We start from the raw sequence: 12,693 nt of genomic DNA on the forward strand, positions 1-12,693 counted from the left end.
TTTTTTTTTTTTTGAGACAGAGTCTCGAGCTGTTGCCCTGGGTAGAGTACCGTAGGGTCACAGCTCACAGCAATCTCAGGCTCTTGCGCTTACGTGATTCTCTTGCCTTAGCCTCCCAAGTAGCTAGGACTACAGGCACTTCCCACAATGTCTGGCTATTTTTTTGTTGCGGTTGTCATTGTTTAGCAGGCCCAGGCTGGGTTCGAACCGCCAGCCTGTATATGTGGCCAGTGTCCTACCACGAGCTATGGGCACCGCCCTGGAGTTTGGATTTTTAATCTTATGCGAAAGTTAAAGACTGTCTTGATTCAGAATTTGAGTGCAATAAAGTTGAGCCCTCCCTCAAAGCAAAAGTGTTGGAAAGCAATTAATGAACTAAAGGAATAAATAACTCAGTCAACCATCTGATGTAAAGCTAGGGGCTCTGGTGGTAGGATGTTGGGGGCTCTGATGTGTTTGCCTCTTAGTGTCACTGATTAAAGCAACGTTGATGGAAGCATGCCACCTATAGTGTGCAAATTTCTTTTCTTCTGTCTCTGAACATATACCATGAAAATAAACGGATGAGGTTGAATGCCGTTAGATATAAGAATGTTAATATTTTAGCCTTTTATATCCTGCCTGAATTTGCTCCATAGTTGTATTCACCCAGCAATCCTGTTTTGTTAGACACTCCAGGAAGAGAAGACATAATGAATATATAGACCCCTGCTGAATCTTGAATTAATTCCAGATGGAATAATAAGCTGTCTCCCCTTCTCCAACCTACCCTTTTTCATCACCCTTGTTGGTCACACTTAATTGTAGTTGCTCTTAAGTTGAGAGGCTTACTGCGTTAGACTACTGGGCAGGGAGCGCATGCTGTCTGCCGTAGTCTCCTCTCTGGACTCTCCAGTTATTTCTGCCTCCAGGCCATCCTGGACATTCTGAAAGACAGGTCTGTTTTCCTTTCTTTCTTCTAAGTTTTCAGAATGAAGCCAAATTCTTTGTCTTCATATCCAGGGATCTTGGGCAATTAATTCCAAACTTTTTCCAGTACGTAGTTTGTTGAGTCAAAGTAGACTGTGGTTATGTAAGAAGTATAGCGAGTGCCGTCATGGAGCCTTCTCAGGCTGTTCCTTCTGCCTCAAGTGCTGATGTATTCTTTTTTACTTTGGAATCTAACTTAGATATTCTGTTTTATAAATGTGTCTACCCTTCCTTCCCTCTTCCGTATCTACGTCATACTTTGCATATGTCATGTAACGGTACCTTTTTTGCCCTTTAGAACAGGAACCATCTTGTTCACTGGGTCTCTCACGTTGCTGGGGGAATTCTTCTTAACTCCTACTACTAGATATTCATTGAGTATTTGTTTTACTTTAGTGAAGTTCCTACATGGCTACCTTGGGGTCCTAGGAAAGGATGAGGTTCAGTCTGTGTCAATACTCGTTCTCTTAGTTTTATGTGGTTCAGTTAGAGTAAAACCAAATGTGTGTGAAATGTGGGTGTGGTGGCTCACACCTGTAAACTCAGCACTCTGGGACGGTGAGATGGGAGGCTCACTTGAGATCAAGGGTACAAGACCAACCTTAATAAAGCAAGATCCCATCTCTACTAAAAATGGAACAAACACAAAAAGCTTTTTTTTTAAAAGAGAGTCTTATTGTGTTGCCTTTGGTAGAGTGCCATAGCGTCACAGCTCATAACAACCTCTAACTCTTGGACTTAAGTGATTCTCTTGCCTCAGTCTCACAAGTAGCTGGGACTACAGGCACCTGCCACAACACCCAGCTGTATTTTTGTTGACGTTGTCATTGTGGTTTAGCAGGCCTGGGCTGAGTTCAAACCCGCCTGCCTCGGTGTATGTGACCCGTGTCCTAACCACTGAGCTACGAGTGGCCAGCCACAAATAGAAAATTTAATCAGGTTTGGTGGTATGTGCCTATAGTTCCAGCTACCCAGGAGGCTGAGGCAGGAGGATCACTTGAGCCCAGAGTTTGAGGTTGCTGTAAGTTAGGCTAAGGCCATGGCACACTAGCCAACACAGAACAAGATTCTCAATAAACACACATATACACAGAAAAAAAACCACGAGTGGCAGTCTTAATGAAAAAACCAATGTCCTTAGAACACTGTATAGGATCGGCATGCATTGTATAGACAAGGGCTGGGAGCACAGCTTTTGTGGTGAGGGAGTGTTTATTGTTTCCTGAGACCTTTTTTTGTACAAACTGTAGGGCCAACGTTTTGATCATTCTCAAGAAAGTAAAATATTTAGAGTGATCATTTAAATTCTTAGATTAATGTTCCTTAAAATATTGTGGCCATTATTTAAAGATGAACTTTTGTCTTTCAGATTATGTAGCTTCTATTATTTTAAATTCATTTACTGTTTTTTTTTGTTTTGAATAACAATTATTTGCCACATATTTTCCTTAGAATTGGATATTTTGTAATAATTTCTTCTAATTTTAGGAAAGTGAAAAAAATCTTATGATGAGCACATTGTACAAGCTCCATGATCGATTGGCACAGCTTGCAGGTAATTGCATTGACATTTATTATCTAAAATCGTTTGGAAAAATTGATGCGCATAGGTAGCATGTTGTATCAGTAGAAATAGTTTTTCTCAAGTTTGGTGTTATATTTGTAGAATATTTTCCTTTAGAACTTTTTATTATCTATAAACTGTTTTGTTTTTAGTAGATATACATGGTCCAGGACTTGTTCCTGTTTGCTGCCTGTGTTAGATATGTGTGTGTGTATGTATTGTACTATGCAGTGTAATTTTAAGTCATATTTCTTTATTGCATTAATAGTAACACAACTTCTGAAAGCTAAAATATCAATTGAGTTGGATAAGCAATGAGTTATCTATTCAGTAAAATCTTGGATTGAGTGTAAATGCAGATTTTCCTTTTGATAGTTATTTAGGTGTCATTCCTTTGGATAAAGTAAATACGGTAGAAACTCCATAGCCTCTAAAGCTGAAATACCTCCCTACACTGACCACCTCCTTATGTTGACCCAGCTGTCAGAGACCAGACCTGCACCACATGTGCAAATAGTACAGCAGGCCTCGTTCCTTATGTTGACCACCTCTATGTGGACCAGTTTGTCACAGACCCTTGCGTGTAGCCTTACACAGGTTCTACTGTATATTCTCCTGGAAATGTCTTTCCTGATTCAATGCATTTTCCTCATATTTTGCTCTTTGAGAGCTCTCAGATCTATAATTTAACATGTCTACAATTAGAATAAGAGAACATGTTTTAGATGAATTAATATCAAATTTACCATATTATAAGCTACATTAGGAGCTTATCTATTAACTATTAACTTTTTAAAATTATTCTTATTGTATACATAATCTTAAGAAAAGACTTTCGATTATCTTCTTATAAGCAGTTACAAGAAAAGAAAAATACTGGTTTTCTAACTTGTGTATGTAGCAGTTTCTTGTGTGGTGCCAGGTGGTGGGTGGAAACCTGGCATGTGAATGGGGCCTTCCATGGTGGATCCTGATGGTTTCCTGTCCTTTCACCTGTTCTTGTTTTTTCTTTGGATCCTTGATTCTGGTCAGTTTTTTATGTTTTTATATATATACACACACTTTTGGGGTGGGCTTCTTTGCATCATACTCATGTAATACAAGCTAATGACATTTATTTGGTATGCCGTAGCACCCAGAAGTAGGTCTAGTATTAATATACAGTCTAGCTAAGAGTTCTGATGCTGCTAACACAACCATCTACAGCAGTGGTTCTCAACGGTCCTAATACTGCGGCCCTTAATACACTTCCTGTGAGTCTCAACCCACAGGTTGAGGACCCCTGGTCTGTAGGTATCTCTAATGCTGGCTTGTAGCTCTTGGCCTGCTAAATCATCAGCACAGTCTGGTGTACTTTTAAAGACGCAGATTCTTGCTAGGGCAAGGATCAGCACTTTTTTTTTTTCTGTGAAAGGTCAGATAGTGAATATTTTAGGCTTTCACAGGCTAGACTGCCTCTGTCACGACTCTCTCTTCTGCTGTCACAACAAGAAAGCAGCTATACTTAGAATGAATGACTCTGACTGTGTTCCAAATAAACTTAATATATAAAAGGCATCAGTAGGCCAGATTTGACCTGTGGGCTCCAGTCTGCTGACCTCTGCTCTAAATCTGTAAAAATCTGAATCTGTGGGTGCATTTCAAAACGTGTTCATCTAATAGGTACTTCTTCCTTTTTTATGACTGCTGCCATTAAAACCTGGCTACTTGAATAAATCTGGTAAATAAGAACATAGTATTTGAGAAAATTTTGCCACGGATTTTACTTCTTTGTTAAATTTTTTTTTTTAAACTACTTGAAAGAACCAACACAGGGAGAATCTGACATTTGAAGTCTGGTATGAGGATAATGTATCCATAATGACCTCTTAGAGCCTAAAGAAAAGGCTTTGATTTCTACCAACAGTTAAAAGAAAAGAAAATGTGCTTTCCTAAAGATTTATATGTAGCACATCTGTTCGTAGCAACAAATCATAGGCGGAGACTTCTACCTAATTCCCTGTTTATCTGTTACAAAAATTTTTAAGACATGCACACTCCTTTCTTAAGATAGGTTTAACTGTGCTCTGAAAATGCATGTTTTGTTTTGTTTTGTTTTTGAGACAGAGTCTCACTATATTGCCTTTGGTAGAGTGCTGTGGCGTCACAGCTCACAGCAACCCCCAACTCTTGGCCTTAAGTGATTCTCTTGCCTCAGCCTCCCAGATAGCTGGTACTACAGGTGCCTGCCACAACGCCTGGCTATTTTTTAGTTATAGTTGCCATTGTTGTTTGGTGGGCCCAGGCAGAGCTCAAACCCACCAGACCCGGTGGATGTGGCTGGATCCCTAGCTGCTGAGCTATAGGCACCGAGCCAGAAAATGCATGATTTTTAATTCAGTAATAAATTCAAACTTACTTGAACCCTTACTTTATTAGCTTTAGGAGTAGGCATGTAACTTAGTGCAATGAATTTGAGGAATTTTTCCCCTTTAGGAATAGGGCATATACCCCTCACCCCCACAGTGTGCCAAGGTCAATGGATAATCATTCGTATGATATAGTTCCTACCCTGGCTTACAATTTAATTAGGAATATAAGAGGAAGATATGTCTGTACTTGTCTGGGTTGAAATGCATTTAAATACATTGCCTTCCCTAGCACTCTGGGAGGCCGAGGCGAGTGGATTACCTGAGCTCACAGGTTCAAGACCAGCCTGAGCCAGAGTGAGAACCCATCTCTAAAAATAGCCAGGGGTTGTGGTAGGCACCTGTAGGCCCAGCTACTTGGGAGGCTGAGGCAAGAGAATTGCTTGAGCCCAAGAGTTTGAGCTTGCTGTGAGCTATGATGTCACAGCACTCTACCAAGGGTGACAAAGTGAGACTGTCTCCAAAAAAAAAAATGTTATGGTTTATGCAAGGGTAGTATTAGTTATTGGAATTTCTTATAGAAAGTAAAAATAACATATTCTTTCCTTACTAATTATAATATAACCTATAATGTATAATTTATAAAACATTTTGAATTACATATTTTTCTTTTGTTTAACTTGGTACTGATTAAAAAATTAATAATATGCTAATCTTTCCAGGAGATCATGAATGTGGCAGTTCTAGTCAAAGAACTCTTTCTGTCCAAGAGGCAGCTGCATATTTAAAAGTAAGCAGTGAAATTACAATTTCAATATCTGTATTCTTAAAATGTCTATAGAAATACCATGGATTTGATTACTTTAATTATACTGTTGAAAGCTTGGTTCTGCTGTTTGGTATAATGCAAGCTGATAAGAGAAAGTGAAATTGCTCCAGCAGTCTTTGTTTGAGCTTGTTTTAGAACATTGTCTATGTGAGAATACATATTAATTTGGAAAAGGTACAAAAAAATTGATAAGAGGGAAATTGAAATTCATGAGTAGCATGGAAGAAAACTAGTCAGCATCTAACTGTTTCTTTCAAATCTTCTGTCCCAGATCAGTTTTATTTTAGGACACTAAGAGAACTTATAGTTAAATTTCCTAAAGTACTGTAAATAATCTTTAGAAAATCCTAGATGAAAGGAAAGGTACCAGGGGGTTAAAGATGGACAAGTCATTCTGATTTCTAAAAGGGGGAAAACCCTTTTAGAATTTGAAAACCACGTACATGAAAATGTCTTACAAGCGGAAAGGTTGATGTCTTGAAGTTGACCAGAGTGAGTTCAGTGTGAACAAGATCAGTCATGTAGACTTTTCTAAAGTCCCTCCCCCTTTAGAAAATGGGGGTAAAAATCACAGTAAAAATCTACTCAATTAAAAATAACATTGTTAAAGAACATAGTATAGTATTAACCGTCTGTGCACCCTCTAGGCAGATCTCTAGAGCTCCTTCATCTCCTCTGCACAGCAGGGCTCCATTGCTGCCTCCCCCAAGTCCCCGCAGCCACCACTTTACTCTCCACTTCTGTCGGTCTGGCTGACAGACACTTCATGTCACTCAGCATAATGCTTCCTGATTCATCCAGATTGTCCCAAGACAGTGCTCCCTCCTTCCTTTAAGGCTAATAGTCCATTGTGTGTACTTGCATATTTTCTTCAGTCACCCGGTGATGGGCTTTTAAGTTGTTTACACATCTTGGCTATTCTGAATAATGCTTCAGGGAACATGAGAATGCACGTATCTTTGTGATTCTGTTTTCAGTTCTTTTGGACAAAAAGCTGGAGGTGAGGTTGCTGGATGATACGGTGGTTCAACTTTGCATTTTTTGAGAAATCTTCACACTGTTCAGTATTGGCTGTACCATTTTACCTTCTCTCCAGCAGCATGCAGGGGGTCCAGTTTCTCCACATCCTCAGTACTTGTTATTTTGTGGGGTTTTCTTTACCTCTAAATAGTAGCTGTCCTAGCAGGTACAAAGTGATACCTTTCTTTTCTTTTTTTGTTTGAGACAGTCTCAAGCTGTTGCCCTGGGGGGAGTGCCGTGGCGTCACAGCTCTCAGCAACCTCAAACTCTTGGGCTTAAGCGATTCTCTTGTCTCAAGAGAATCTACTTGATTCTACTTGTCTCCCGAGTAACTGGGACTATACGTGCCCGCCACAACACCTGGTTATTTTGTTGTTGTCATTGTTGTTTTAGCAGGCCTGGGCTGGGTTTGAACCTGTCAGCCTCTGTATATGTGGCTGGTGTCCTACCCACTGAGCTACGGGCAAAGCCTGAAGTGATATTTCACTGTAGGGTTGATTTGCCTTTGCCTTTCTTTCTCTTTCTTTTTTTTTGAGACACAGTCTCATTTGAGCACCCAGTAGAGTGCTCTGGCGTCACAGCTCATAGTAACCTCAAACTCCTAGGCTTCAGTGATTCTCTTGCCTCAGCCTTTCAGACAGCTGAGACTACTGGTGCCCACCACAATGCGTGGCTATTTTTTAAGACAGGGTCTTGCTTCTGGCTCAGGCTGATCTCAAACCTAGCTCAGGCAGCTCACCTGGCTTGGCCTCCCAAAGTGCTGGGATTACAAGCATGAGGCACTGGCCTGGCCTCTGATTTGCCTTTCCATAATGATTAATGGTATTGAGAATCGTTTTTTTTTTCTTTTTGTAGAGACAGAGTCTCACTTTATCACCTTTGGTAGAGTGCTGTGGTGTCACAATGCTCACAGCAACCTCCAACTTCTGGGCTTAGGCTTAGCGATTCACTTGCCTCAGCCTCCTGAGTAGCTGGGACTACAGGCGCCCGCCACAGTGTCTGGCTATTTTTTGTTGTTGTCGTTGCAGTCTGGCCAGGGCTGGGTTTGAACCTGCCACCCTTGGTATATGGGGCTCGCGCCCTACCCACTAAGCCACAGGCGCTGCCATATTGTTCATGTACCGCACACATCTGTGTGTGTGTGTGTGCCGTCTCTTGCCCATTTGTGTGTCATCTTTGAACAAGTAAGGTTCAAGTCTTTTGTTAGAGTTGTAGGAATTTCTCATGTATTTGTATTTTAACCCCTGTCAGATACATGGTTTGCAAATATTTTCTCCCATTCTGTAGGTTCCTTTCTCTGTTCATTGTTTTTTTCAACCCTATACATGTTTATAGTATGTTTTTAATTTGATAAAGTCCTACTTGCCTCTATTTTTGCTTTATGTGTCATATCCAATAAATCATTGCCTATACCAACATCACTTTTCATGTTTTCATCAGAGTTTTATAGTTGCAAGCCTTACATTTAAGTCTTTATTTATTTAGTTGATTTTTGTGTATGGTGTACAATAAGGTGCTAATTTCATTTTTTTTTGAGTAGAAATCCAGTTTTCCTGGTGCCATTTCTTGAAGCGATGCCCTTGATAAAGAGCACCTTTTCTTTCATTCTTCTTTTTTTTTTTTGAGACTGAGTCTCACTATGTCACTCTGGGTAGAGTGCTGTGGCCTCACAGCTCACAGCAACCTCAAAACTCTTGGCTTAAGCGATTCTCTTGCCTCAATCTCCCATGTAGCTGGGACTACAGGCGCTCACCATAACGCCCGGCTAATTTTTGTTGCAGTTGTCGTTGTTTAGCTGGCCTGAGCTGGGGTCAAACCCACCACCCTTGGTGTATGTGGCTGGCGCTGTAACCACTGCTCTGGGCGCCGAGCCAGCATCTTTTCTTGAAAAGAGTCCCTTTTCCCGTTATGCAGCCTTGACAGCCTTGTCAGAAATCATTTGATTACATAGGAGTTGGGTTTTCCCTTTACTTTCTTCATGTTGAGCAATGTGGGGGACATGATGAGTGAGTGTGTGGTAGTGCAGACGTCGACCCCTAACCTGGAGCTTTTTCCTTCTGCAGGTACCATAGATTCAGGCAAGCATCCCCCCACCCAACTCCCACCCCGGGCAGACAATGGGATGTTCAGTCTTTTCTTTTCCTACTCAGGGAAAACGTGGGAGCTGGAAAGCTTCCTCCCAGTTACACTGCCCTGTCAGGTGGCAAGAGAACCTGTCAAGTGAGTGCCATGAAATTGTCTAAAAACTTGGATGCAGGTGGTTTTGTGCTTGCCTGGGGGTAGGAACTCCCTAACTGATTTCTGGATTTTTTTGCTGATGGAATTTGTCCATGCGATTTTTTTTTTTTTTTTTTTTTTTTGAGACAGAGTGTCAAACTGTTGGCCTCAGTAGAGTACTGTGGTGTCACAGGTCACAGCAACCTCAAACTCTTGGGCTTAAGTGATTCTCTTGCCTCAGCCTCCAAAGCAGCCGGGACTACAGGTGCCTGCCACAACGCCTGGCAGTTTTTTTGTTGCAGTTGTCATTGTTGCTTTAGCTGGCCCCACACCAGTTTCAAACCCACCAACCTCGATGTATGTGGCTGGCGCCCCACCAACTGAGCTACCAACGCCGCCTAGTCCATGCATTTTTGTTGAATCATTGTCTCCATGTAGGGTGTGGCCATCTTGCTAATGTCACTCCTCCCTTTCATAAAATAACGCTTACATAGGGTGACCAGATGTCCCGCTTTTTAACAATTTGTCCCATGTCCCACGGGGTTTTAAAGAAAGTCCCGATTTTTGGAAAGAATGCACTAATGGGCGGGAGAACAGGAAGGGAATATACGGTTTTTGGCTGCCATGTGGCTATTTCACCAGAATATGAGTTTTATATATTATTTTTGTTAATTTTATAATGTTAAATTGTAATAATTACAAATAATTGTTGAGAAGTGATTATGGAGAACTGCTTATCAAAGTTTGCATTGTTGTCAGGCCCTGCCCTGCCCTGTCCCCCGGCCATGTTGTCTCATTTTACAAAAGTTAAAATCTGGTCAACTTACCCATACAATAACATTGTAATGCTTTCAGCAAGGTTTTGGTGACAGTCCTAGGATATGCTTATCAACAAAGAGAAATATGTTTTATGAGACAGAGCCTCAAGCTGTCGACCTGGGTAGTGCTATGGCATCAGAGCTCACAGCAACCTTCAACTCCTGGGCTCAAGCGATTCTCCTGCCTCTGCCTCCCAAGTAGCTGAGACTACAGGCACCCGCCACAATGCCCGGCTGTTTTTTGGTTGCAGCCACCATTGTTTGGTGGGCCCTGGGCTGGATTCGAACCACCAGCTCAGGTGTGTGTGGCTGGTGCCTTAGCCGCTTGAGCCACAGGCGCCGAGCCCACAAAGAAATATGGACTGAAGTTTTTTTTTTTTTTTTTTTTTTTTTTTTGAGACAGAGCCTCAAGCTGTCCCCCTGGGCAGAGTGCCGTGGCATTACAGCTCACAGCAACCTCCAACTCCTGGGCTCCAGCGAGTCTCCTGCCTCCGCCTCCCAAGTAGCTGGGACCACAGGCGCCCGCCACAACGCCCGGCTATTTTTTGGTTGCAGCCGTCATTGTTGTTTGGCGGGTCTGGGCTGGGGATTTGAACCCGCCACCTTAGGTGTACGTGGCTGGCGCCTTAGCCAGTTGAGCTATAGGCGCCGAGCCTGGACTGAGGTTTTAACTTAGTTCATGACTTATGTGTAGATAGCAAAAAGATGCTAAGCCAATGAGATAGGATGGAGATTAGATGTGAATTTAGATTGTAGCACTGGCACTTAGAAGCTGTCGCATCTTGGTTAAGTCCCTTTTCTGAACCTGTTTCTGTTTGTGAAAGTTGGACTGTTGTTAATACTTGTCAGAGTTGTCCAGGGGGTTAAGTGAGCATTGAAAGTCCAGTGCTCAGTGCTTGATGATTATAGTAGCTTCCCTGTAAATTTTATTTCTTCCTGTGTTTTCTAGTTAAGTAATCGCCACTCTAGAGGCCTCTGCTAACATACCATAGGGTTTGTCTCTGAGTTTCACTGTCTTTATTTTTAACTTTGCCCTAGGTAAAAACAGTGATAAATTTGTGAATAGTGTGATAGCAAATAGATTGGATAGCTAAGGAAAAGATCTCAACTCAAGAGGGTTCAGTGTTAAGGGATGGGAGAATTGTAGGGTCCTGGCAAAAAAAGGGATTGGATTGAGGAGGCTAAAAAGAATATAGAATAAAATATTTTAGGAAGAAGGGCTTAGCATGCAGGAATCCAAAGCAGGCCAATGGTTCCTTGGAGGTGACTGAATGTGTGTTTACTGCTAACAGTAGGAAAATCTAACCCCATCCAGTGCTTTTTTTCCTGCTTTTTAAAAAATACCCAGTTATATCTCTGAAAGGTACTGACACAGATATGTTTGTAGTTGGTCATAAACTCCTAGGGCAGATCTATTTACCTTTCAGAACAACTTTGAGACTCTTAAAATTTACTAAGCACAGTTGTCCCTAATTCTAGGATCCCCTGTGGATACCAAGATCACAGATGCCCAAGCCCCTTACGTACTCAAGTGGTGTAGAAATGGTGTGGTATTTGCATATAGCTATCAGTATCCTCCTGTTTACTATAAATCACCTCTACATTACCTATAGTATCTTTTTATTTTTATTTTTTTGGAGACATTTTGTTGCCCTGGATAGAGTGCAGTGGGGTCATAGCTCACAGCAACCTCAAACTCTTGGGCTCTAGCGATTCTCTTGCCTGAGCCTCCCAAGTAGCTGGGACTACCAGCCACCTGCCACAACACCCAGGTAGTTTTAGAGACGGGGTCTCACTCTGGCTCAGGTTGGTCTTGAACCTGTGAGCTCAGGCATGGCGCCGGGCCTGCAGTATCTTGTAGATTGGAAATGTTATGTGAAGTTCTGTATTGTTTAGGGGATAATGAGTGACAAACAGAAGATGTACACATTCACTACACGCACAGTCAGCTCCTTTCTTCAGTTATTTTTGCCGAGATCAAATATACTGAAAATATTCCACATTTGCATGCATTGAAGGAGAGCATAGGGTAGGACGGAGAGTGGTGCTGAACATTAAGGATCAGTGAGACGGTACAGAGCGTGGGGACCAGATTGGCAGAGCCTGACCAGGGGTGAAACTGGGGCTGAAGGGCAGGCACCTGCTCTAGAATTACTAAACTCTTTCTTTAATCTTGTTTTATTCCAACTGTGGGTCAGGGGTTATACAGAGTAAAAAGAAGGGACACAGCCCAGGGTTGGGACAAGTCAGAGTCTAGGCCAGGCAGCAGAGAGGGTGTAAGAGATGAGTGACACTGAGACTAGCCGCAGAGAAATTACTAGAAGCACTGACATGTAAGTTGGAAACTGCTCACGACTGGTTAAAATGTGTGTGTGTGTGTATGTATATACATGTGCATATATGTGTGTGTATACCTGTGTACACACACGTGTATATATACATATATGTATATGTGAAATCTGGCATTTTTTCTTTTAATTGACTTATAATAATAGCATGTATTTGTAGAGTATAGTGTGATATTTTAATTCATGGATGTATACAATTGGTAATGAGCAATTCAGGGTAATTAGCATATCCATCTCCTCAAATATTTATCATTTCTTTATGCTGGGAACTTTGAAATCTGTCCTTTAGCGATTTGTAAATATTCAGTACAGTGCTGTTCCTTGGAGTCACCCTGCAGTATTTGCCACACTGGGACTTGCTGCTCCCTCCTTGCAGCTTTGTGTCTCTGCCCAACCTCTGGCTGCTCCCCCAGCCTCTAGGTAACCACTGTTCTACTCTCTACCACAGGGTCAGGTTTCAGCTTTCACCTGTGAGTGTGAACACATGCTATTAGTCTTTCTGTGTCTGGCTTATTTCACTTAACATAATATCCTCCAAGCTCATCCACATTGCACATTTTGTTCTTTTTTTTTTTTTTTT

The 12,693-nt window shown here is 41.7% G+C and overlaps 1 protein-coding gene across 2 annotated transcripts in view; it reads left to right on the top strand.

Moving 5' to 3' along the window:
• LOC100948237 (inner nuclear membrane protein Man1) overlaps window positions 1-12,693 on the top strand; it is a 54,130-nt gene that overhangs the window by 14,972 nt on the left and 26,465 nt on the right. Inside the window, exons 2-3 of one of the 2 annotated variants that reach the window (XM_023518407.1) lie at window positions 2,458-2,524; window positions 5,604-5,671. In XM_023518407.1, the coding sequence (XP_023374175.1) occupies window positions 2,476-2,524; window positions 5,604-5,671 (117 nt within the window). In that variant the 5' untranslated portion in view covers window positions 2,458-2,475. The remainder of the gene's footprint in view (window positions 1-2,457; window positions 2,525-5,603; window positions 5,672-12,693) is intronic. The other variant, XM_023518408.1, reaches the window with a different exon arrangement.

The sequence above is a fragment of the Otolemur garnettii genome, unplaced genomic scaffold (genome assembly GCF_000181295.1).
Source record: "Otolemur garnettii isolate 467f Iridium unplaced genomic scaffold, OtoGar3 scaffold00138, whole genome shotgun sequence".
Lineage (NCBI taxonomy): Eukaryota > Metazoa > Chordata > Mammalia > Primates > Galagidae > Otolemur > Otolemur garnettii.